The sequence below is a fragment of the Dryobates pubescens genome, chromosome Z (genome assembly GCF_014839835.1).
Source record: "Dryobates pubescens isolate bDryPub1 chromosome Z, bDryPub1.pri, whole genome shotgun sequence".
In the NCBI taxonomy this organism is placed as follows: Eukaryota; Metazoa; Chordata; class Aves; order Piciformes; family Picidae; genus Dryobates; species Dryobates pubescens.
The window spans coordinates 29,364,244-29,391,285 of record NC_071657.1 but is presented as its reverse complement, the minus strand read 5'-3'; the positions used below and the strand labels follow the sequence as shown (position 1 = coordinate 29,391,285).

At 41.2% G+C, this 27,042-nt stretch overlaps 1 protein-coding gene across 1 annotated transcript; it reads right to left on the bottom strand.

Moving 5' to 3' along the window:
• HABP4 (hyaluronan binding protein 4) lies at positions 1–26,368 on the bottom strand. Its single transcript, XM_054178586.1, has 9 exons — positions 26,032–26,368; positions 24,003–24,011; positions 14,199–14,292; positions 13,203–13,340; positions 12,958–13,029; positions 11,171–11,254; positions 2,719–2,887; positions 811–1,002; positions 1–242 (listed from the first exon to the last, which is right to left on the bottom strand). The coding sequence occupies exons 1-9, from the start codon at positions 26,366–26,368 to the stop codon at positions 186–188; spliced, it is 1,152 nt and encodes a 383-aa protein (XP_054034561.1). The 3' UTR covers positions 1–185.
• Positions 26,369–27,042: the final 674 nt, after the last annotated feature.

Below are 27,042 nucleotides of genomic sequence, written 5' to 3'. Positions count from 1 at the left end.
TTCCATAAACACCCAAACAGCTTCTCCAGGAGAAATACTTTCATTATCCACACCAGCATAAAACCCAACACCCAAACATCTTCCCCAGTAGAAGTAAGACTTTCTTTATCCACAACAGCATCAAAACTGGTCTATGCACAGCTACACCAAAGCAACTTCGAGATACCACCATTAATGATGGTTCTTCAAGATAAAGCAGGAAAATCCTCAGGATCATCAGGATTTGGAGCAACAGGCTGCATCTATAAAGTAATAAAGGAAGCTTTATAAAAATGAATGCATGTCAAAAGCATCTGACATATATTTATTTATATATATACACATATGTGGTTTTACTCTGAAAAGGGTTCATCCAAGTGCTTTTTATCTACCACTGTCACAGAAATGCTAAGCATTTCTCAGAAGTCACAACTACTAGAATTTCTTCAGTGTCAGTGTATTCATAATGCTGATCTACTGCCCGATAACCAGAAGATCACAAGTTCTGCAGCACTGAAGCGAATTAAAAAGCAAAGCAATCTCATCCAGAAATGCTGTTTTCAGAAGCATCATTATATTTTTTACCTTCTAATTCTACTGCACATGCTGCTTTGTACTTTTAAACTCTATGCTGTGTTTTTCTGAAAAGCCTTTAAAAATTCGTATTTAAGTAACTAAATAAATGCATCACTTCACTTCCATGATGCCAACATATTAAGAGGCAAGTATTAGAAACAAGCCTGTCACTATGAAAATCCACACAAAATGGGGCAGGACACACACAGACCAGCCACCAAAAAAAATACTCAAGTGAAAAAAGCAACAAAACACATGAAAAAAAATAGTTACTTTTGGTTGAGGTCCTGCCTCCTCAGTTCCTCTGCCATGACCACGGCCACCTCGTCCTCTTGATCCTTGACCAGGGCGAGGAAGATTCCCAAAATTAATATCCAGCTGAAATGTTATGTCATTCACTGATCTTCGAAAGACATGAGAATCATCTTCAAAGTCCTCTTTCTGCAACTAAAGAGATGACGTGGTTAAAGCCTATAGCTTCCACATACAACTTTCTCCCCTCCCTGATACATATACACATGCTCATTTGTATTATAGAGCAAGAAGCAGATAAATCAAGATGGTATCTGAAACGTAAGATATAAGACATAGCACTTCATTTGCAGTTTTAACAGATGTGAGGCAATTGCAGTGTCCCATATGCCTGGGACATGTTCTCTGTTCACTCAGAGAACCCTAGCAACAATGTTTTGTGCTAGGTCTAACATGGAAGAAATTTTTCAGAAATACCATCTACAAGGTTTTCTAAGGGACTAGATAATCAGACTTCAGCTACTAACTCCCACAGTTATCTTCAAGCAATGGTTAAAAGGCCATAGGAAAGCACAGTACTTGGCTACTAGCTGATCTATTAGTTGATTTCTTTGTCTGCATCTATGAGATGACTGTTGTTTTAACCCCATGTATTCCTAGTAGTTAGCAGACATAAGACTATTTCCCATCATAATTTTAGTGTGCACCATATTAATAACATATATAAACTCATCCCAAACAGTAGCAGATCACTTACTTCGTTCAGTGTCTAATACAGGGATTTGACATGCTCATGTCACAGTTACCTGAACATGCTATTTTATGTTGACTTTGATAAGGTCCCTTGATACTGCCAGTCAAGAAACTTTAAGGGCAGAAAGAACAGAAACTTGCATGCACTCTTCACACACTTGCACACTCTTCAGAGCTTATGAAAGATAGTCCCCATCTACTATGGTGTCTCCCCGCAAAGGAAGAGAGGATAACAGCAACTGTGGCCACCAAAAGCGATGCGAAAAAGGATGCAGGCCACTTCAGTATTAATTAGCGTCTGCCCCGGAAGTGCTCAATGACCTAAAGTGAATAAGGCTTAAAACGCGGCAAGTTGATTTTAACATTATAGCTAAAGTGTATGTATTCATATGTGCATGCAGACTTTAAGGATCAAAATTCCATTAAGCTAGAATATGAGTATATGCACATACTCCTGTGACTGCCAAAATCTGAAATGTAAGAAAGCAAGGTTCCATAACAGAAGTCCCCCCTTTTTCCCCAGTCATACCAACAAAATAGAAGTCCTCCTTGAAATATCAATCCCAGTAATATAGTGGAATGTAAGTTAGGGAAAGAGCAGGAAAATTCCCCATTACTACAGAACAAATTCTCCAGATTTACTTCTAAGAAGAATCCTAAAACTCAGGAAATAAAGTAAAATAAAATTCCGAGTGCACAGTTCCAGCACAGATGAGAAAGAGGACACTTAGGTTTTGGCATATGCTAGTCTGGATGCTGACTTTAATATATACTTGCAAGTGCATACTGAAAAGTAAGCTAAACAGGATTAAAAGTTAGAATAAGAAATGTTTTAATATACCAAGTTTTTCTAGCAGCATTACCAGATATAGGTGGCAGCAGCAAGGGCACAGGTTTTATATTGCTAAAAATGAGACACAAGGTAGAACTTGATGTGCTATGCATTCGCGTACAAAACAGGGGTGGTGATCTGAGAGAAGAAAATGAACAGACTCAGTTTAAAGCAAGTTTTGGGGCACATATGTCATTACAGTAACAGAATTTAGATACTGATTATCCATCTCCTCAGATGATACTAAAACTAGTAGAAAAAGAAAAGAGATTTTCCTGACCCTGGGCATAAAGAAGAGTTTACAGAATTCCTGAGGCAATGCTTACATCAGGTCTATATTTTGACTTGTGAATCACCACTGCTTTGGAAGGAACAGTGGATTCTGGCTTCCGGATGTTGAATTCAGCCTTTGGTCGATTCTGTTGCTGAAGATTTTTCCACTCATCTAAGGTCATTTCTTGAACTACTTCTTCCACTGGCTCTCCTTCAGCAACTCTAAAGGTTTATAGTTGTAAAGTAAAAACCATTAGCTTATAACATGCCAGGATGAACAACACTAATCTCTAATGTAAGGATACTAAACAAAATGTTTGGAATATTCCTCACCAAATTACTAGCCTCAGTTTCACTTATATTAATGTAAAATTCACTAGTCTAGTTACTATGAGGAGTCAGTTGGAAAATATACTTATGACCTATTTGAGATTAGTCATATGAACAAATGATGTCTCCAGCCTCCTGTGGCAAGTTTAATGTTTAACCAGTTCAAGCACTTCAGACGCTAGACAAATCAGTTTGTCTTTCGATCTGGCATATTCTTAATCCTAGTGTTTAATAAGGGATCTGCTCCTAGCAAATACAGCCATGGGGAAAAAAATAAATAAAAATCTAAGCACATTTAAAACACCCCCAACTGCATGGTTTTATTGCCTCATACTGCAAGCTGACAACATGACAGAGTCACATTTCAGTGCCACTTTCAGTCAGCAAAAAGACATGATGATCGCACTATGGGATCTTATAGGTAATTAACATTTCCTTTGTTAATTTCACAAGATACTGCTTTGATTTTTGTCAGACATACATAAAGAGGCACTATTTATTGCCTGACAAAACCAGATTAATCCTAGTCCAGTTTTACTTTGTCACAAAGTACAATAATGACAATATTTTCAAGGAAAAAATATAAAGTATGTTGGATTGTGTCTTACAAATTTTTCAATGCTAAAGAACAAAGTCCAAGGCTTTGTCTGTATTTGTAAGACCAGATATAAAAGACAAAACTAAAGATTCTTCTCCACTCATCACTGCATGACTACCCATAGAACAGAACAGACCAGACCAGGCTGGAAGAGACCTTCAAGATCATTGCATCCAACCTATCATCCAATGCCACCTAATCAACTAAACCATACAACCAAGCACCCTATCAAGTCTCATCCTGAACACCTCCAGTGATGGTGACTCCACCACCTCCTTGGGTAGCCCATTCCAATGGGCAATCACTCCCCCTTCTGCCACTTTTCTGATGCTGACCAAGACTGACTTGCCTAGGACCAATAGCTATTAGAATACAATACAGCTGTACAATCATATTTGCAGAAAGCTACTCCCTACTAAGCTGTATCACATGGAGTGAGCACTGCTCACTCAATCACCATGACTGTTTGCTACAGAAAAAAAATCAAATACCATAGACTGCATAAAAAGCTGCACTGACTACTTCCAGATGCTTTAGAAACCTTCTCCCACACTAAAATGTCATTTGTTGCAACAGCAAAGTTGGTTAAGTATTTCTCTAGGTGTTTTTTCTAGAAAACCCTTGCCTAAGGTCCATTCTGGTAGGAGAACTATGTATAAGCTTTCCCTTACTCATTGGCACATCCAAGTTGTCTTCTACGAAATGCTGATGATTTTTCCAATGTAAATACACATTTTATTAGATTCAAGTAGGAAATTTGCTTTACAATACAAAAAAGCAGTCATATGGCAGTCAGTGAACTGTGCATTTTGTACAAGGACTCCATCAGAACACACACATTTCTTGGCAGTATTCTATACATTAGAAATAGTCAAGCCTGCTCCCTCTTCATGCTTGACCTTGCAGAGAACCATTCTATTTCTTGCCAGTCAAAACTATACAGTATTTTCCTGAAGCACCCCTCCTTCTAGTCCTAGGATGAACACAGTCCTAAGTGCACTTTGCATACAAAAAAAAAAGAGGCAAGCCCTATACTATATGCCTCTTAACATCTAACGTGCCTTCATGACCTGTTATTTCAAAAATGCCAGCTCTTATCAACCAGAAAAAGTGAGGCCAGTAAGCAGCTTGTAGTTCTGTATTGATTAAGATGACCTGAAACTATATTGGAAGGACTATAAAGAAAAGAATTAACAGCTGAGATCAGTAAAAAGGATACTGGTGGGGGGGGGGGCACAGTGCCATCAGGTAGTTTTTAATATAAGATACAGCACAGTACCATGCTCAGAGCATGGGAGATTTGATTTCTGTATGACTAGTATGAAGTTCAATGTTAATGAAAATAATTGCATAAAATAATTTCTCCATTCAAACTCACACAGCATCTCCTCCCAAACTCCAAACAGGTAAAAAGGACAAAGTAAATAATCTGTAGAAGAGTTGGGGTTTTTTAGCTCCTTGAGCTGCAGCATGAGAATTCATGCTGCTCTGTCGTAATATAGCATTGTTGTGGATCAGCATTTGTTGTCCTACAGGTGTGTGTTCGACCACCCTGAGCACAGCTTCTAGGACAAGATGCAAGCAGGTGAAGACGTTCATTACATTGCACAGCAAAGCTATACAGTCTATCAGAAGGCACATGTGTTACATCTTAATAGGTTATTTTCTGCTGGCATGCGTGTAATTAAGGCATACAATAGGCTAAAATAACAACAGTATTTTAACACATCCAGTCAAATTCTGCCCAATTTCTCTCCTCAGTCACAAAATGTTTACATTCTTTTCTGAGTCAAAAACTAAACACAGCCTTCCAAAGTGATCCAAAACCAGCCCTTCTCCTACACTGCTCCAGTCCTTTTTTGTGTGTGAATAAATAATATTACTATTCTTCCACAAAAAACAAAGTTTGCAACACTGAGTTAAGTAATGGTTGCACTCAATCTTAAAGCTCTCTTCCAACCAAAATAATTCTATGATCCTCTGAAAGATGCAGCTACTTCTGGAAAAACACCAGATACTGTTCCAATGTGTAAGAGTATTAAGAACCAGCTGCATCTCAAACATTCCAATTTGTCACTCTCAAGAGTAAGAAGCCAGATAGGTTTTGATCACAGTATCACTAAGGTTGGAAGAGACCTCGAGGATCATTGAGTCCAACCTTGATGAATTACCTGAAGCTTCACTTTTAGAAATATATGTTTGAAAAACAAAGACTATTTGCAAGAACATAAAGGAACTAAAAAGAGAAGATAAACTAATAAAAAAGTTTATTAAATTGTTTTAATTTCTTCCTAAGCAACTACCTCAGAACAGTATTAGTAACCAGCATAATTCAGGTTTAGGAAGTCTCCTCTCCCATTAGATTTTCAACACACTACGGAGAGCAATGTTTAAGTCCCTGGCAAGCTCTAACAAGATACAAAACTGGTGAGAAGTATTTGTAAAGTAGCTGCCAGCCTTTCAATTTGAAAAGAGAAACAAGCATTTGGAGTTTTAAGGCCAGCTCTGTGCTCTTACCTACAGTGCAATACATAATACACCTACCACATTTTCTATGGCACAAAGCTTGCAAAAGAAGTGGAAGGACACAAAAGCAGCATGAGATGCTGAAAACAAACAAAACCATCACTATCAGGAAGTCCCAGTGACAAGCAGATATACATTCTCTCAGGCAAAAGTTTCAGCAAACCAAACACAGAAAGAACCACTAGCAAGGCAGAAGCTCTGAAGGAGCAACGCCAACCCTCCAAACCATGCAAGTGTATGGCACGCAAGCCAAGCAAGCTGAACATTAAACAAACAGCATTTGCCCCTTCTGCAACAGCCTACTATAAGGAGACACATCAACACTTGCTTCAACAGATGCTACTGCTGGTGCAGTGAAACAAAGCTCAACTCCGTAATGCCTTCTATATGGGAACAGGTAGAAAGTCCAGAATATGACATCTAAAATAGGTACTCTGAATGAGAAGTCTTTAAAGAAAGACAACATACACAATGCTAAAAAGGGCAAGAAAATTTTGCATAGAATAGAATAGACCAGACCAGGTTGGAAAAGTTCTTCGAGATCATCAAGTCCAACCTATCACCCAACATCATCTAATCAACCAAGTGCCTCATCCACTCTCCTCCTAAATGCCTCCAGTGATGGTGACTCTACCACCTCCCTGGGCAGCCCATTCCAACAGCCAATCACTCTTTCTATGAAGACCTTCTTCCTAACATCCAGCCTAAACCTCCCCTGGTGTAGCTTGAGACTGCGTCCTCTTGGCTCTGGTGCTGGTTGCCTGGGAGAAGAGACCAACCCCCACCTGGCTACAACCTCCCTTCAGGTAGTTGTAGACAGCAAGAAGGTCTCCTCTGAGATACCTCTGCTCCAGGCTAAGCAACACCAGTTCCCTCAGCCTCTCCTCATAGGGCTTGTGCTCCAAACCCTTCACTGCTTTGTTGCCCTTCTCTGGACTCATTCCAGCAAGTCAACATCTTCCTAAACTGAGGGGCCCAGAACTGGACACAGGACTCAAGGTGTGGCCTAACCAGTGCAGAGTACAGGGGCACAATGACTTCCCTGCTCCTGCTGGCCACACTATTCCTGATCCAGGCCAGGATGTCATTGGCCTTTTTGGCCACCTGGGCATGCTGCTGGCTCATGTTCAGCCTCCTATTAACTGGTATCCTCAGGTCCCTTTCTGCCTGGCCACTCTCTAGCCACTCTGACTCCAGCCTATAGCACTGCATGGGGTTGTTGTGGCCAGTGTGTAGAACCCAGCATTTGGATGTGTTAAATCTCATGCCATTAGACTCTGTCCAACTGTCCAGCCTGTCAAGGTCCTTCTGCAGAGCTCTCCTACCCTCTAACAGATAATACTGGCCCTCAGATTGGTGTCATCTGATATCATATCCTTATGTTAAGGCAAAACACTCTGAAGGGAAAAAACCAAAACAAACAGTAGATGCTATTTTCAAATTATTGTAGCTGCTATTTTCAAATTTTTGAAGTATAGAAAGATCATCAGTAGACACTAAAATCTCTGGGTGGAGGATATTAAAATCAGCTACAAGGGTATGAGAAGCAGCACAGGTATGCTTGGTCATGCCTCAGACTCAGTGTGATCAGATATGAATTTCTGTGATATGACAACACATGGGCATTTCACTACACAGCAACTTGATCTCTCAAAAAAAGCAATCACAGGTATTGCTTTGAAAGGTACACATCTATCAAAAGCAACCATTTGCCTGTTCTAATGGAAATACTAGTCAATTTATACTGCAAACATTTGGTTTTCTCAACTGCAAAATACAGTTTGATCTTTACTCCCAAGAAGTTTCAACTGCTAGGTTATTAGCAGCACAAATTTGGATTAGGATGCTGAGACTCCCAAGGGGAAACACCTCCCATTAGTGGAACACAGCAACAGGAACCTATATATCACTTTCTCGACAAACTCAATTATAGCAGGTTATTTTGTGCACAAAGTTTGTATGGAAGTGTACTTTGTGCATTACTTTCTGCCATCCAACCTTACACATTTTTAGTAAGTGCTTGGTGTGCGTTTTCATTCATCAAGTTAATAAGCTACTTGGCACACCAGCAATCATGCTTAACAAAATATTGCCAGACACCTAGGCACAGCTCTGGACATGAACAAACTGAATTCACTGAAATGCCAAATGGGAGCCTTCAGCAGTGGTTCCTATTGTTCCACTGTTTTGAATGAATGACCACTACCCTCTAGCTACTCCTCAATTACTGTGCACACCTTTCTTGCAGAGAACCACTCTATGTGAGCACATTAATATACTAAAAAAAAAAAACTGTTAACAGAAAAGAAAGCCACCCCGCTCTGCTGCTTGGCTGATTCCTTTCATATAATTAAAAATAATGATAGTGGGTCTTCTTCAGATCAATGTTTGTATTATGCAGTTGCACAAATGAAATTTTTATTCAGCTTTTATCAAGAAATCGGTAATTTGGCCTAGCCTATAGATAGCTTCATGTCACTGTCAAAAAATAACAAAACCAAACCCAAAACAACCAACAAACAAACAAAACTGAACAAACGGAAGAGAGAAGGTTTGCTGAGCAAGACAGCTCAGCAAACCTGAAGACAAATTTTGAAGCTTCCTGTTAAATGACCAGAATACACAGCTCCACCAAAAAGGAATAAAGTCCTGTGTGAAGAAATGGAAGCCCCACAGTAAATACTAACTGCAAATACCTTTGACAGGAATTGATAAGGCGATGTGTCGTATTGAGGAAAGAAAAATTCATTCTTCTGAATTACCAAGTTCAACAGCAAGTAGCTGTTGAGAAAGCCAATGCTGCCATATAAATGGATATTTTGTTCTTAACTACTTGCAACAAAAAACCCAACTACTAGCATGCAGCATGGGATGCTACAGAGGCAGATATTGATACAGTTGTGGAAACTGGAATATATGTAAAGAAATAACTTGACTTACTCCTGTGGTTACACAGAAGCCCCAGAAGCTACACTAGCTCATGAAAGTCTTTCCAGAGTTGTACTGAAATTAGCCAGTACCACACTGGAAAGCTCTACAGTACTTCTGCAGGTTATTCCTCATTTCCAGGAATACATTTTTTCATTTTAAAGAGTTGTAACAAAAGAGAGAATAAAGTAAGAAATAAACCTTAATTTTCCATCTCTTCTTCACTACAAGCACACAATTGCAATAAAGCAGAAACAAACCGACTCCTTGGAGTCCCTGCTTTTAAGAGTCAGTAAGAACAAACCAAGCAGTACCTTAAGCAAACATATCTCAGCACCCTCAATATTGAGGCTGTAGTGAAAGTATCAAGTAGAATCATAGAATCAACCAGGTTGGAAGAGACCTCCAGATCATCCAGTCCAACCTAGAAGAGACCTCAAAGATCATCCAACCTAGCTAGAATAATTTACTGGCATGTGTTACCTGCCAGAAAACAGCAGCTCTGAAGAGCAGAGGCGGTCTAATTACACAAGATCTTAAAACAGCCTCACTAGCTTTTCCTTTTAAATATTAGGAAAAAAAACCAACCTTGCACCTTGTTAAGATGTACGCCATACAACCATGCCCAATTACCTAGGCAATATTCACACACTGTGTCCTACTTAAAACTGAGCCACCAAGATGACACTACCCCCAAAGGTAAGTGTAATGGTGTATGTATACGTACTTCATTACTTGTATAATTTGTGAGTCTTCATAACAATATTTACAGCACTGAAAAGAGTACACAATGCAGAATTTTGTACTAGTATGTTACCTGCATTTTTAAATCTTATAGACATCAGTCAAGTATTCCTCACCAAAACCTTTTTGAAAAACATGAAGAGGTGTAAAATCTCCAAAGAGGCTCACAGTCTGACCAAATACCTTGTAATCTCTGAGAAAGGGTAATGCTTTAAAGACAGCTGGCAGACTGTCAGATGCCTTTTCCACTACACATACTTCTCATGTCTTACACTCTACAAGGAACTGATGTGAGGACACATCTACAAAGAGCTTGAACTGCAATAGATGCAAATAAAAAAAGCCTGAAACAAAGGTACAAGTAGTTGCTGAAAAGAGCTAAACAACTCTTCTGACATTTAGCAAATAAAGTGAAATTTTGACAGTTTATCTATTCTACCCATCTGATTTAAGTTAGTCTATAAAGTTTTCCAGAAATCCATTCATAGTAATTCAATTTCAAAAACAGATTTTCCCATTAATGTACAACCCCAGCTATACTTTTACATTAGCTTTTCACAAAAAAGAATCAAAGCTGTATGAACTCCTTATACAACCTGAACATTAAAAGACAAGTTTAGTAGTCTTTACACCTAAGAAATGAACTAAGTCCACTATAACTGGAGCTGTATCAAGTAAAAATAGGTTTCATAGAACAGATGAGAAAGCTGACATATTGCACTGACCCTGTTCAGGCCCTAACATATGGTGAGTATCTCCTATTTGATTATTCTTTAAAGTCTCTTACTTGACAACATTGTCCAGCTACTTAAGGCAGTGCTTACTCACTGTGAAGTAAATTCTCACTGGATGTTGAACAGAATGAAAACCAGAAGACAAGAGGCAGATTCCTCTCTCTACTTCCCTACTTCTACAGGTCACTGAAAGACAATTTCCAGAAAGCTTTTAAAATTCTACAGAGGCCCTCAAGGATAAGTGACAACTGCATGGTGTAGGTGACGGACAAACACAGACAATTTATATTCATCTATTTTAACTACTTGTACAATTGCATAGGCAGCCTGAAAATCTTTCACAGAAAATTTTTAAAAGCAGGGTAGTTTTGACAAGTTATCCAAATTAAAAAGCTTAACAGCTCCTCCTTCAATTACCACCAGATCTTATGAATGTAAGCATCACTGTGTAAAACTAAGCTTTAGTCAGAATTAAGCATGCATTTTCTCAACTCAATTATAGACAAAGCTTTTCTATTTTTCCAATGTGTGCACAAGCAGAACTTCACAGTTCACATTTCAAGTGTGCTTCACAACACAGGAATATCAGTAATTGTCAATTGTTTTCTTTGTATTTAGAAAGAAAATATTTTAGTCAGACTGTACTTGTTCAGAGGCTCTCCTTCAGATGCCCCTGGCTGCTCAGCTGTTTCTGCAGGCTCTTCCACAGGAGCAGTCTGTTCCATCCCACTAAAACAGTAAAACAAACAAACAAAAAGTCTTCATGAGTCACATTGAGTGGGGAGGGAAGGGGGAAACCTGACAGGTCAGTATTTTACATTTCTACAGAATTCCCTAGCAGGGGAAACTACAGAGAACAAAAACTTTAGGATCATAAGGAGAAAGTACATCTACAAAGTGACTAGCAAAATTAGAAGTATTAGGAAAAATCTGACTTCTATGTACTTTTAATCAAAAATGTGAAAAAGCATGCAGGAAAATGAAATATTTCGTCGTGAGTGCTAACACCAGTACATCAGTGATTTTTAGGGTTGCCTTGTTTCTCTTCAACTATAAAAAAAAAGGTAAGATTCATATTCCAAGTTCATAGTTTCAGTAACAGTGACTAGTTCACTGTCAAATGACAGAAGTAACATGCTTCCTTTCATTCCACTGGTAGGCATAGGCATACTTATTTTAAACTAATACATTCTAGTTTTAGTGCATTACTGAATACAATTAAGGCACAGACATGCTTTTAGAATTACTGAAACAACTCCAGTTTAATGTAACTTTTACCACACATTCCACAGCACAAGAAAGTATTGACATCCAGTGTTTGCATCATAAGTTCTGATGCTGCTGAACTAAAACCTAAGTATATAACTAGCAAGAATAAAGGATCTTAAGTTTCTTGTACTTTATGAAGTTCAGTGTTCCCTGACATCCTATGAAAGCCAGTTTTGTGCTACATGCTCAGAATTATGGTAACCTAGCTGTACTTTTGTTCTAAAAAGCCAGAGTACCTAACCAATCTTTTACTTCTAGAATGGAATACTTTAGAAAAGACAGAAGTTAGTACAACATTTCAGAAGAAAGTGTATTATCAAGCAACAAAATTACTACCCATCAAGGCAGCGTTGGTAATATTTATTTCAACCTTTTATCCAGATTGTCTGGATCCACAATCTAAGTTTTACAATAAAGACTTTGAACTATTCTGCAAATAAATATGTATGGCCAAAGGTGTTTTCTGTTGGTTCAAAGTAGTGCCTTTTCCCTGTCCTTAGTAAGCCTTCAGTTAAAGAGTTCTAGATGTACATAACAAACGCTACTAGAAAGAGTAGCATGTTACAAGGTGCAAGGAATGGACAAAAGCCAACATTTCCAGTGAGCTTTTTACAAATCTGAACAGAAACCAGTAAGAGAAATACAGAATTAAACTGTAAAAATCTCAGTTTTAGCTATTGATTCTGCTACTGATTCTCCTGTGCACTTTAAAATACATTTTGGTGTTAGAGTCAGCTAAATTACCTTCAGAGTCACAATGAACTCTTCCTAAACTGTTAAGCTGAAATACAATCTATACAAACTGAGAAAGATTTTTCAGTCTTTTAATCAGAATTTCGTAGCAATGCCATTAAATACCAGAGTCTCACATGTTTGATTATTGAGAAAAGTCACAAGGTACTTCAATTAAAAGATAACTTTGACTCACCCAAATTATTCTGGCAACCTTAAAGAAACATCACCATATCTTTGCTACAACTCAATCTCACCAGCATTAAAGAAATTAGTTCAGAAAACCATATACTTTCATCATAGAAATTAATAGAAAGTAACACATGTAAAGTTCAAAATGGACATGAAAGATGAACTTCTGTTGATCTATGATTATCTAAGGTGGGCCACAGAAAGTTATGATCTATGGCACGCACAAGTACATGCTGTACTTCACATGATCTTTAACTGTTCCCCAGTTGTGAGTTCCACCCCCACCCTTTTTGGCACCTGCTTTCATTCCTCTAGAGAGAAACTGGGGGGTTCTGAGTTTAAGAGCTTTTCTCTCATTACGATCACAAACTAGACTTTTTTGCCAGTCAGTTTGGATATAGAAAGCAACAGAACACTTAAGAGACACTACTGCAGTGCTGATTTGTTTGTTTAGACACCAAAAAGTAGCACTGGTAACACTTACGTTGTATCATTCCCACTTTGTCTTTTAAATTTCTGGTTTTCTCTTTGGTTAAAGCCATTGAAACTTCTGTTTATTCCACCACCTCTTCCTCTGCCACGACCTCTTATGAGCCTTCTGTGGTCTGATCTTTCAGTTGGTCTAAAAAGAATATTTCCTCATCAGATTTTTATTCCCACAATTAACAAGGAGGGAAAAAAAAGTATATAGTATAATTTGTACAGCTGTGAGAGTTCCTGTAGAATTTTTAGCTTGCACCTTTACACAGCACACAGTACAGCTGTCATTAAAAATGGACATAAATTGGACTCAGTGAATTATTACAGATAACACAAAGTTCAGCTGCTAATTAATAAAACCAAAGTAAAATAGTATAGAACTGCCAAAATTTCATCAATCTGTGTCAGGCTATCACAGCTCCACTCTCTATCCTAGATGTATCTGCATCTGCTAAAAATGGCAGGGAACTTGTAAAATATTGACTGTTGTGATGTAATGTAAGAACAGCCATGCTCTATTGTGATGCAAAGTAAGAACAGTCACATTCTTATATCTTAAAGGTTTAGATGAAATTTTCCAGTACTTAAAGAAAGCAAAACTGATATGAATTCACTGTCCAAGTAGTATGACAAGCATTTATTTTCAGTTTAAGCAGTTAAATTTATTCAACTTGGAACCTGTACCACATGTTCAGTAAAGCTTGGTACACAAGATCAGAAGCAAATATGTTGCAGACAAGGTTACATTTTCAGATATCCACACTTTTCAGTCTTGCCTTATATTTCTAACATGTAACCAAAATCACTGCAAATTGGTCTGTGAGGCATGAATTGGTCTCTGGTGGGCATGAACACGTAATACATCTACACACTAGTAATGCAACCATGCCTTCAAGTCATGTCTGGCTAGTAGATCTGTTTTAAGACATTAAGTACTTATGTTTTCATGCCTGTGCAGACCCTCCATGAGACACCCTTTCTTCTCCCATATGATACATACCTTTCCATTGTGAATACCTCTTGGTTTTCAGTTTCATAGTCATAGTATTTCCTGAAAGCAGGTTTCCATTCAGGTACTTGTTTTACCTCTGCTCCTGTGTTAGTGAATCTCTGCTGTCCTCCCCACTTAGGTACTTGCCTCTGGCCTACAGAAAACACACACACAAGTATAGATTACTAGCAGTGTAATCAAAACTGAATTTCAGTTACCAGACTGCTAACTGAAATGAGTTGATTACATCTTGTGGTCTTTTGCTTTACCCTCTCCAATCCCAAGTGCACCAAATTATTAAAAGCACTTAAAGTTAATGTTACCAGATACTGTCTCATTTGAAGACATCTGCTTACCTTCCCTTCTGTACTGAAGAACTTCCTTGGGTACAATATACTGCAGATGCTGACACAGCTCAGATATTTCCAGAAAAGACAGGCTAAAGAAAAACCTCAGTTTTGCTAACATTTATTCACAGAAATGGACAATAAAAACTGTTTCTCTCATTCTTGGTAGTGCACTACTGGACAAGGCAGGGACTCTTCATAGAAGATAAATCACAAGATGGCTGCAGAAACTAGGAAGGTGGGGGAAAGAGGACCATGAGAGATAGAGATTTCTGACCATGAGAACATTCAGAGGAGTTGAATTTAGAATCTTGAGCCTGCACCTCTACTTTAACCTCATGGTACCAAACATCAGGAGAGGGACACCTGTTCCTATCATTACTCTATGGAGGAGAGGACCACTGACAAACACTTCAAGTCACTAAGTTTGCTAGAAACACAATCAGTAAGTATAGACCTCCAACACAGGGAAAATTATGGAGCAGATTATCTTGGCGGCAATAACTGCGCACCTGAAGGATGGCCAAGGGCTCAGGCCCAGCCAGCATGGATTTAGGAAGGGCAGGTCCCGCCTCACCAACCTGATCTCCTTCTATGATCAGGTGATCCACCTGGTGGATGTGGGGAAGGCTGTGGATGTAGTCTACCTGCACTTCAGCAAGACTGAGGGTGAACCTTCTGGGAGAGTCACTTCTGTAGAGGCAGAACAAAGTGCTGGCGATTGGAGAAAGGGACTCCTGAGCATTCCTGGGCATTGTCAGTGGCACTGGGGAAATGTCCATGGTGACAATCCCAGCTGGCTCATGGTTGCTGCTGGAAGAGGTTGGAACTGGGCCCTGTTCCTTTGGTGTCCTTTGCTCTGTGATCCACCTAGCAACCCCCCTGACTACATTCCATGCTCCCTTCCATAGCTTTCACCTTGCTGCAGCTTCTCTTGCTTTCCTCTGTGCCTAACTCTGCCTTTCTCATGCTGTCCTACCCAACGAGATTGCTGTTCAAAAAAGGCTTGGATGTGGCACTTGGAGCCATGGTTTAGCTAATCAGGAGGTGCTGGGTGACAGGTTGGACTTGATGACCTCTGAGGTCTTTTCCAGCCTTATTGATTCTATGATTCTAAGACCTTTGACACCATCCCCCACAGCAAACTCCTGGCCAAGCTGTCAGCTCGTGGCTTGGACAGCAGCACTCTGTGCTGGGTTAGGAACTGGCTGGAGGACTGAGCCCCAGAGAGTGGTGGTGAATGGTGCCACATCCAGCTGGCAGCCAGTCACTAATGGTGTCCCCCAGGGATCAGTGCTGGATCCCATCCTCTTTAATATCTTCATTGATGATCTGGATGAGGGGGTTGAGTCAGTCATCAGCAAATTTGCAGATGACACCAAGTTGGGAGCAGATGTTGATCTGTTAGAGGGTAGAAGGGCTCTGCAGAGGGACCTCGACCAACTGGACAGATGGGCAGAGTCCAGTGGGATGGCATTCAACAAGTCCAAGTGCCAGGTGCTGCACTTTGGCCACAGCAACCCCATGCAGAGCTACAGGTTGGGGTCAGAGTGGCTGGAGAGCTCCCAAACAGAAAGGGACCTGGGGGTGCTGACTGACAGCCACCTAAACATGAGCCAGCAGTGTGCCCAGGTGGCCAAGAAGGCCAATGGCATCCTGGCCTGCATCAAGAATAGTGTGGCCAGCAGGAGCAGGGAAGTCATTGTGCCCCTGTACTCTGCACTGGTTAGGCCACACCTTGAGTCCTGAGTCCAGTTCTGGGCCCCTCAGTTTAGGAAGGACATTTTGACACTTGAACGTGTCCCGAGAAGGGCAACAAGGCTGGTGAGAGGCCTTGAGCACAAGCCCTATGAGGAGAGGCTGAGGGAGCTGGGGTTGTTTAGCCTGGAGAAGAGGAGGCTCAGGGGAGACCTTCTTGCTGTCTACAACTACCTGAAGGTAGCCAGGAGGGGGTTGGTCTCTTCTCCCAGGCAACCAGCACCAGAACAAGGGGCCACAGTCTCAAGCTGTGCCAGGGGAAGTTTAGGCTCGAGGTGAGCAGAAAAGTTCTTCACAGAGAGAGTCGTTCGCCATTGGAATGTGCTGCCCAGGGTGGTGATGGAGTCACCATCCCTGGAGGTGTTCAAGAGGGGATTTGACATGGCAGTTGTGCCGTGGTTTAGTCACGAGGGCTGTGGTGACAGGCTGGACTTGATGATCTTTGAGGTCTCTTCCAGCCTTGGTGATTCTATGGCTTGGATGGCTGCACACAAAGAGGAGTCGTAAATGGACATAAATCCAGTTGGTGGCCAGTAACAAATCATGTTTCCCAAGGCCTGGGTTTAGGTCACTTCTCTTTAATATCTTTAGTGATACCTGTGACAGGAGGGATTGAGTGCACCCTCATTAAACTTGCAGGTGACACCAAACTGATCAGGAGTGTTGATCTACTTGAGGGTAGGAGGGCTCTACAGAGGGATCCAGACAGGCTGGATCAATAGGTCATGGCCAGTTGTATGCATTCAAGACACAACAAATCCATGCAATGTTACAGGCTTGGGGTAGAGGGGGTGGAAAGCTGCCCAACAGGAAATGACACAGAGGTGCCAGCTGACAGTCAGCTGAACATGAGCCAGCAGCATGTTCATGTGGCCAAGATGACCATCAGCATTATGTCCAGTATCAGAAATTGTGTGACCAGCAGGACCAGAAGTGATCATGCCCCTGTACCCAGCACTGGTGAGGCCACATCCCAAATAGTGCATTCAGTTTAGGATCCCTCACTACAAGGACATTTAAGTTTACAAGTTTATCCAAAGGGCAAAGCTGGTAAAGGGTCTAGAGAACAAGTCTTATGAGGAGCAACTGAGGGAATTTGAATTGTTTCGTCTGGAGAAGAGGAAGCTGAGGGGAGACCTCACTAATCTCTACAATTACCTGAAAAGAGGCTGTAAGTGAGGTGGAGGTCAGTCTCTTCTCCCTGGTATCAAGTGATAGGACAAGAGGAAATGGCCTCAAATTGCACCAGGAAAGGTTTAGATAGGATATTAGTAAACAGTTATTTACTGCAAGAGTGATCAGCCATTGGAATAGGCTGGCCAGAGAGATGAAGTCACCATCCCTATGAGAATTTGAAAAATGGTGTAGATACAGCACTCTGGGACTTGCACTAATAGCCATTATGGTGTTGGGTCTTTTCCAAGTGAAATAATTCTGATTCTACCATTCTGTGTCATTCTAAACAGCATAACTTGGAATAACTACAGCAGTCAGAGACCACCTCCCCTATGTACTAGTAGTAACCTTAATTTCATCTTGAGTCAAAGAGCTCTTTAGAATTAGTAAAGCATTGCAAAATATGAAGCTGTAGAAGTAATTTCAACAATAGTCTCTCATTCTGTTACCCAGTACCTCTTAAAAATACATCAAAACAAGTCTTATTGCCAGATATGTCAGTGTATTACATGTCACTATCACTATGCTAGACAAAGCAGTCAGCTCTGATTTTGGTGCAAAGGTATTTCACTGATTCTAATAGGTGGATGTCATTATTGCAGATGGGTTTTAAATACTTGAACGATTACTTGTGACACTTACTATCTGTATGAAAACATTAACTGGTTTGACACATGCAGCACTAAAACAGCATTAAAACAGTATGCAGAAACTACACCTCCATAAACCAAGTCATCCTCAGGGTAGAAGCTTGTGACTTGCTTATGAGTCAGTACAAACACCAGCACAACTTTCAAGTCTGCATAGAAGGGTAAATTGAAGTGGATCATGGCAGTAACAATAGCACAAGCTATTTGATTTTAATCCTCTAACATACATCTCTCCCAATGCAGATTTTTTGATTGTTTTCTTTTTTTTTTAAATAGGAGCTGAAGGGCCACCTACCTTTTAGGAAAAACAACAAACACCCAACAACAAAACAAGCCAAACAAAACACACAAACATCCATGAAAACAAACCATGATCAATCTTGTGTAGCACTGTCATAACAGCATTCACTCAAAGATTTGGGATGTGTTTTGAATGCTTATTAGCCACCTCTCCAAGTACATCCCATTTTGTTTGTTTGTGTGAATATTCAGATTAGTATGCAGCTTTTATTCAAAATTACAAAGAAACTCTGGAGTTCTGTCAATCACCCACTTAAAGTCTTACAAACATCATGCTGAAAACTAAAAATTTCTCTTTCCTAGTCACCAAGTTCAATCCTTCTTTAAGGTGGTTTTCCTGAGTCTTACAGTTATAGTTGCAAACTGTATTCAGCTGAATACAAGCACCAGTACAGAACAGGGGTTCTCCTGCTAGAAGGCAGCCCCACAGAGAAAGACCTTGGAGTCCTGGGAGACAGCAAGGTATCTTTGGGACAGCAATGTGCCCTTGTGGCCAAGAGGGCCAGTGGCATCCTGGGGTGCATTAAGAAAGCTGCCTCCAGCACGTCCAGGTAGGTACTTCTGTCCCTCTACTCTGCCCAGCAGAGACCACACCTGGAATAGTGTGTCAAATTTTGGACTCCCAAGTTCAAGGCAAACGAGTATCTACCGGAGAGAGTCCAAAGGAGAGCTACAAGGATGACTGGGGGACCTGAACACCTGTCCTATGAAGAGAGCAGAAAGATGGGGCTCTTTAGTCTTGAAAAGAAGGATCAGAAGAGATCTTATCCGTATTTATAAATACCTGAGGAGGTGATGACAGGCAGAAGGCGATGGTCTCTATTCAGTGGTGCTCAGTGATAGGAAAAGGAGCAATGGGTACAAGCTGGAACACAGGAGGTTCCACCTCAAGATGAGGAGAAACTTCCTTACACTAAGGGTGACAGAGCACTGGAACAGGCTGCCCAGAGAGGTTGGGGAGTCTCCTTCTCTGTTCCTACGTGGCCTGTCCTAGGTGATCCTGCTTTGGCGGGGGGACTGGACTCAATCTCTAGAGGTCACTTACAACCCCTAACAGCCTGTGATTGTATGAAAACATTGCCCACTATTCCCTGTCTCATCACTGCTTCCCTGGGAAGTAACTGTAACAGCCCAGACTGTTGGCTGAGTTGTCTTTACTTTCCAAACTGAGGAATCAGAAAAGAAATCTCATGTTTAAACTGCTTCAATGACAGCTTTTTTCCCTTTCTACTCAGAAGCAGCAGCTGAGCTATTACTAGAAAGAGTATATATAAAGACAAAAGTTACCAAGTACTAGACTAGACACTGCTAAAGAGAAAAGCCCAGTTCTGTAAGCTTTTGTAAAAACTCTAAATCATACTGAGCTAATGTAGTCAGGTAGTTTCTACTTTCTCCACAATAATACTTCATTATCATCAGTACTAGTTTTGCTTACACTGCAGTCTTTACATAGGAAGAGTTTCTAAAAAAACTAAAAAGTTTAACAAGCTTGTATGACAGAATTCATAACTGGGAATGCAGAAATTTTGTTTTTAATACCTGTATTGCCTGGTTTCCCAAACACTGAATACCTGTTTTAACAGATGATTTAAAACAACACAACAAAATCTATCTGCCTTTGAAATGCTCTTAGCTAGCTCTAACCAAGTTTCTCCATCCCTGTCTGTACTCAAAGAACCAGGACTTTTGCTTGGGAAGATAGCTTTCTAGGTTTTGTGGGCTCGCTACTGGCCCTGAGATGTGTTCCAACCTTTTTCTAGAATTTTTAGTTTTCAGAAAAACACAAGTTTCTCAGGCAGCAAACAAACCTTAACTTCATAGAAACACCACAGAGCAGCCCAATTTGCAGCTGCCATCAGTGACTACAAGCCAGAGCAGAAATCTTTCTGTTTCTCCCATTCCCTTACGTAAGGCGCTCAGTAAGTGGGGGGAGGCAGCTGGTGTGTAATTCACAGGCTGAGGGAGGTTACTGCTGCAAAGTGCACTGAAACCTTTTGCTCTGACCTAAAAAAAAAAGAAATCTGACAACACCACAGTGTTTTGAGTTCTCACAAGCTGAAACCAATTCATACCACCAAAATAGGTAACATTCAAACCCAGACAATTTTATTAATACACCATTTCCACAAATGTAGCCTGGGATGACGCCATGTTTTGCCCTACTAGAAGACACAAGATGACAGCAAACTGAAAGTAGTTTTAATTCAGTTAGGAATCAGCCATAATAGCCAGATGAAAGACTTGTATGTCTTAGAGTATGCATGTAAAGAATTAGAAAGGCAAGGAAAAAAATACTTTCTACATGGAAACCTCCCGTTAAAGGTTTTCTCAATCAAAGACTATAAACACTGATTTACAAAGGAAGGATCCACAGATGCGCTGCCATGTCTTTACCCAGAGTGCTGTCTGAATAGATACATTGATATACCAAGTTCACCCTGCACTAAGGGCCACAGATAAATTAATCTCTGTAGAACAAGCTTTCTCTCCTTATCCCACAAAATCTGCCTGAAGTGCTTTTTAGTGTGCTTTTTTCCAGTTTTAACATCTCCGAGGTGACCAGAGGAGTAAACACTTCAATATGTGGGAAGGTGTGAGTCCTTCAAAAGCATAACAATTAATTCTCTATTTTCATTGTTACTGCTACCTCAGTAATTCCCAACACTGCTTCTCTCCTAGGTGGAGATTGGAAAAAAACTGCTGTTGTACTCTTAACAGACCCAATGACTCCAAGTTCCCCTTCCTAAACTACAACAGTTTGAATTAGAAACTGTACCTTGAGCACAGCTTGTAACTTCACCCACCACTTCACTGTATGTTGTCTCACATGTATTATTCTACATCTACTGGCAGTGAATCTCCTGTCATTTTATAGCTCAGTTACAATGTAATTTGTGTCACTGCTCTGGACCTGTTCTTCTACAGGGCTAAATAACCTTGTACCAATACATATCAGTCCCTTATCCCTCTCACAGCTATTTCAATATAAACTTCCCCCACACCTACAAAATCAAGACTTTAAGCTGAGCTTAACATTTTTCTTTTCAGATAAGTTTCAGCTGCCTTATAGACGACGTTAAAACAAAGCTAACAGCAGCACAATCACTGGTTCTAAATTCAAATCTCTTTCCACTTATTCCAAGAGCCCCTTCTTTCCTCTGCTTCCATCAGTTCATTTTTAAATGAAAACATCTGAGCCTCAAGAAATAATTTAATGGGAGAAGATGAAGTACAAAACAAACAGAAATACTGCTCTGGTTGGTCTGGAGTGAGGAAAAGTGAATAAACTGCTATATTTCTGCAGCCTCTGCCGTTAATTATGGTTGCATGCAAAGACACTACTTCATTACCATTTCAGTAACACCAATACATGGACAAACTGATCTTCCTTTGCTATAAAGCTGCTTAACTGAAAACACTAGGACAGTTCACATTCTCAAGGACTTTACACTGCTGTATTTCAGAGTACAGCTAATTTAAAACTACACAATCTTACTTCTGCCCCTTTGCATGTGTTCATGTGATTTTAATTTCAAACTTAACAAAATTACTTAACTGAGGCATGTCTAATTATATGACTTGCAACATAATACCACAGTATTCCAAAACACAAAACAAAACACCAACCAATCAAAAAGCTTCAGCTACTGCATTTCAATACACAAAAGGCAGGCACATGGAGCTAGAGTAGTATTTTATCTTCACTTGTGCCAGTACTTGATTACAGAATGGCCTGGTGCAGCTTTTTCTCAGGACAGTCCTGGTAACTGCACAGCTGAAAGAAGTATACTGGAATAAAGTATTAAAAAAAGACAGTACAAAATTGCCCAGAAACACTCTCTGCTGTATTAACTTTAAAACATAGCTAAAACCACCAACATCATATTCAGGAACTGCATCAACATGTTACATGAGCCATCAAATGTACATAAAAGAACAAAACCCTTTAGAAGTATTAGCAACAAAGGTTTAGAGATTTCAACAGAACAGAGCTTATTACTGCATGCTCAACAAATTTAATTTGCCTGGACCAGTAAAGAATGCAAGCTCTGCAACTGGGCCTTTTGCATAAAGAGCTGGCATATGCAGTTTGGCCACAGTGCTAAGAACGAACTGAGTTAACATTAAGTGGTGCAATTATAAGAGCTCTAATACCTACAAATAACCTTTACACAAATCTTCAGCACACAGTCTAAAAATCTTAACACTGTCAGTAAAACAGCGAAATACATCATTAAGGTCAAAAGCATAGGGTTTGGCAAGCTATGAAATAGGAGACCATATTATCCCTAGAGATTAAATAAGTAGTCTCCTTACAGTTTTGTCAATTCATAATAAATAGTTTGGTTTCTAAAGTTGAAAGCATTGAATTATCTGTCAAAGTGCACTTAGGAGGTTTGTTTCAAATTAAACTTCTACAGAAATGAAGCAAAAGCTCCTCTGGAGAAGGCAGTGAAGAAAAAGAAATGTGGGCTTACAGAACTTTGGATAAACCTTCCACTCTAACATCAAAACACCACCAAAAAAAGTCTCTTAAACTGTGGTAAAACTCTATATAGCAGGATCAAAGACTAGTCTTCCTTCAAGTCTTTCTACAGGTAAGGGCTATTTTGGTCAGACTTAATACACTCAAGAAATGTAAATACAAGCATCAAACAAAAATCATGAAGCTTTTAACAAAACTTTGTAACTCAAACAGGCAAAACACCCCAGTAATTAGATAAAATAGTCTGGATCTAGTTCAAAGTAAGGCCATGAAGACAAAGGGCTGGAGAGCCTGCACTAAGAGGAAGGACTGAAAGATCTATAACCCTTCTCCCTGAAGAAAAGAAGGATAAGTGGAGGCGACATCACCATATTCCAATACCTGAAAGGCAGTTTAAAGGGGATGGAAGCTCTGTTCACAAACAAGCTACATGGAGAAGACAAAGGACAATAGGTACAAGCTGCACAAGGACGGGTTTCAACATCAGTACCACAAAGAAACTGACAACAATCATTCACTGGTATGACCACCTTATGGTAGAGTCCCCATCAGTGTAGGTTTTCAGGATGCAAATGGATTGTGTGCTAGACAGTATCTTCCATGCTACCTTTTCCAGGAAAGGCTGATATGGATAATCCTCCAAGGTCCCTTCCAACCTGGGCTGTTCTGTGATGATTCTATGAACACTAGTACAACACAGACTGAATTTAGTCATTTCAACTGTAATACCAGAATCTGATTCAGCTGGGTCTAGATAGTTCTTTATGATATTTAAAGCCTGTTCAGTAAAACAAAATTAGAGGGAGTTAAGCTTAATAAAGCAAGCCACACAAACACTGAAAACAAAATTCTTTTTAGGATGGGGTGTGGATTTTGTTGGAGGGTTTTTTGATTGTGTGGTGGTGGGCTTTGGGTATTTTGTTATTGGGGGCAATGTGTCCATCATTAGAAGCTATATGCCAAATTGAGCTTCCTGAGGGCTTGCCCATTCTTAACATTAAGCTGATAGTCCCCTCAATCTTCTACTTTGGATCTGTAAGTTTGCTCCTTGAATCTTGTATAACCAAACCAAATTTGCATGGCCTAAATAAGCCACCCCTTGGTCCTCCAAAAGCTTCCCTCAAGCTGCCACGTGCTTTCTATTTATCAGCTACACCATCAATGCGTTTGCCCGAAGTGAGGGTGTGATCTCTGTCCTTCAGAACAGGCTTGCCAAAACGTATCCAAAGGACGAACAGGGAGACATCACTAACTCTTAACCCTGCCTTGGTTTAGCACACTGAGCACTTACATTTACAGCACTTTAAATCTCTTACAAACAAGCCCAAGACTAACAGTATACACAAATTTCAGCCAGTTTCTTTAAAGCATGAAGTGTGTAATTTTTCAGAGGAAATAACTCTCAAGACAGGGATTCTTTTTACAAAGGGAACATAAGCCAGTAGTCTTTTCTCCATTTTAAGTTAGCAGGAAATTAAAACAAGATGCATGTGCCTGATGAGAAACTGAGTTTCTTAATATCAAGGTGTCTGAAAATGGTCAAAGACAGTCCACAGGGTTACTGTGTGCTACCACAGAATTACACTCAGAACCTGTATATTGAAGATACGGGTAGGAGCTAAAAGATGCTTTATTACACACTTCTACAGTTCTGATAGGTTACTGGTAACAACCAGTTCTTGTTTAAGAACTTCCATCAAACTTGAGACCGTTGTTCACTGAACAGGCTCTTTTGCCGTCTGTTGATAACCACAGCAAAGCATCTTTAAAAAAAATGCACCAGTACTAGTGTGAGAATTGCTCATACAGAGAAATATCTCGAGAGTCACATAACTGCAGAGGAATCTGAAGGGATGAGTTTCACACAACTGTCCAGACAGAAACAATGTAGATCATCCTCTACTAAGATGCTCGTTACCTTGTACATTTGGCATTGAAAGACTCTGTTCTCCACATGAACAGAAAATTGCTGTTAGAATAGTGTAAGACTGTAAGTCTAAGTGATAAAATTGGTAGCACTGGCAATGAATACATGGAGCAAACTCCCTCATTTGAAAGCCACACCTTTTTCTAAGGCATAGTAACATACGGATCAGTTACTGTGAATTTAACAGAAGCCTTTACTACAGGAAGAAATAGCTTAATAGACAGTGTGTTATCTTCGTTGCCCATTGCGGGAGAACGGGAATTTACAACTCAAGAGGTTAAAACCATTTTTCTGTGGAGAGATGATTAGTATTTGGAAACCATCAAACTGCTCCTAGATACTGTAGATAAATCCAGCAACCTGAAGCTCAGTAACAGGTAAGGAATAACATCACATTCAGAAAAACACCTCTGAATTAAAGAAGCTATAACCCAGCAAAGCCTCAGGCTGCAAAGAAGAGTGCCAGACACGCTGACACAAAACCCAACTGAGTCCCTAGCCTCCCAAACATTTCTCATCAAAACCTACCAGCTGACAAAAAAAAAAAAAAAAAAAAAAAAATAGACTATTCTTGAACACCATGCTTAAAAGTTCACCCAAAGAGCAAGTCAGTTCAAAGATTTTGGCATCAAATAATTATGCAAATTAAGGCAGAGTAAGCACAGATTCTTGGACACGTTATAAAACCTGAAGTGCTATAAAACTCAGTGAAATGCAACAGGGATGCTAAAGCATCACAGAAACTACCGATGCTACAGCAGAAGCATTAAGGCTCTTGCATTTTCCTCTTAGGATTATTTCCGAAGTTTTCATTTACAAATCCAAAGGCCTGGTTCCCTCCCGAAGATTCCCGCGTAGGCTGGAAGCCCTCTGGAGTGCGCCCAAATACAGCCACACAGAATAACCCTTCAATTGCCGCTTTTTTCTCCAAGTGACTTTCAGGCACACATCCACATCGACAGAAACACAATAAACTGGGGTTTCTTAGCCCTGCTTTGACTGCTACTGGTAAGTGGCCTTACGGCGACACCACGACTGCCAAGCGGCCGGGCAATCGCGGAGCCACGCCGAGCTGCAGAGCCCACGCTGTCTGCACCTGTACCACGCCTCCGGGACCTTCGCCCCTCTTCGGAAAACCAGCAGCTCGCCCAGCAGGCCCGACAACCCGCCCCGTGCCGCTCCCGGCTCCTGCAGTTACCCCCGGCCTCACCTCGCTGAGGAAGCGCTGCCGGCGCACCCGTCTGCGACGTGGTACCGGGCGCGGCGGACCTCCCGGGCTGCTTGCGCTCCTTCTGGGGCTCTCTCCTGCCGCTGCCCGCCCTGCCACCGGGACCGGCTCTCCTGGTGGCAGCAGCTGCACCCGTCGAGGCCTCGTTGTGTTTCTGTCGTTGCTGCTGCTGGCGCTCGGCCTCGCAAAGGACGTCGAAGGGATCCGACTCGTCGTCCAGGAGATGAGAGAAGCGGTTGGCAACGGGGCAGCCGAAGCTCTCCTGCATGACGGCAGCCACTGGCCTGCCCTCCCTTCCCTTCAACATCCCCGCGAATTTCTCGCGCCCCGGCGCTGTGACTGAGGGGACGACCCACGTAGCTGCTGGACCTGGTAAAGCGGCTGAACCCGGTGAAGCTGCTAACGCAGCTGCTGCTGCGCAGGGCTGACCCAAAACACACAGCTGAGGGAAACCACACCGGAATGCCCACTACTCAAGTCCAAGCCCCAACTCAGCACCCGCTAAAGTACTGCATCTTTGATGTCGCCCCGCCCCTCATCAAGTCGCGACAGCCAACCAAACTTCGGAGTTTCAAGCGGCTCCGCAGCCAAGCCCACCTCCCCAACGATACGTACGACCAATGCTAAATAACGGCGAGAGTAAGCAACCAATCCTGACTTTAGCGTCTGCCCAGCCCCTATTGTGAGGCTACGGCCAATTAGAGTGCAGCGCCAGCAGAGCCAATGCCGGACCGCTGACCAATGCGGTGTGCGGCTCGGGACACCCGAGCTCAGGTTAGTCACGAGCCGGGTATTATTCCAGCCTGATACCCGCCCACTGCCCGCTCGTGGCCGCGGTGCTGCAGCGGCAGGTGCAGCTCGCGCCGGCAGTCGCCCCGCCCTGCTGCGGGCACGTCGGCCCCAGCGTGTGCGTGCGCGTGCCTGGGCAGGCTAGCTGGTCCGGTCTTCTAATCCCGGTTTAGCGCAGAACTGTGTCATCAC

Excerpts from the sequence above, each read along its gene's own strand:
- HABP4 (XM_054178586.1), bottom strand. The coding sequence starts at position 26,368 with ATGTTGAAGGGAAGGGAGGGCAGGCCAGTGGCTGCCGTCATGCAGGAG. Across the intron at positions 11,255-12,957 it reads ACAGTTAAAGATCATGTGAA|TGGGATGGAACAGACTGCTC; the intron begins GTACAGCATGTA and ends TTACTGTTTTAG. Across the intron at positions 1,003-2,718 it reads AGTCAAAATATAGACCTGAT|TTGCAGAAAGAGGACTTTGA; the intron begins GTAAGCATTGCC and ends TCATCTCTTTAG.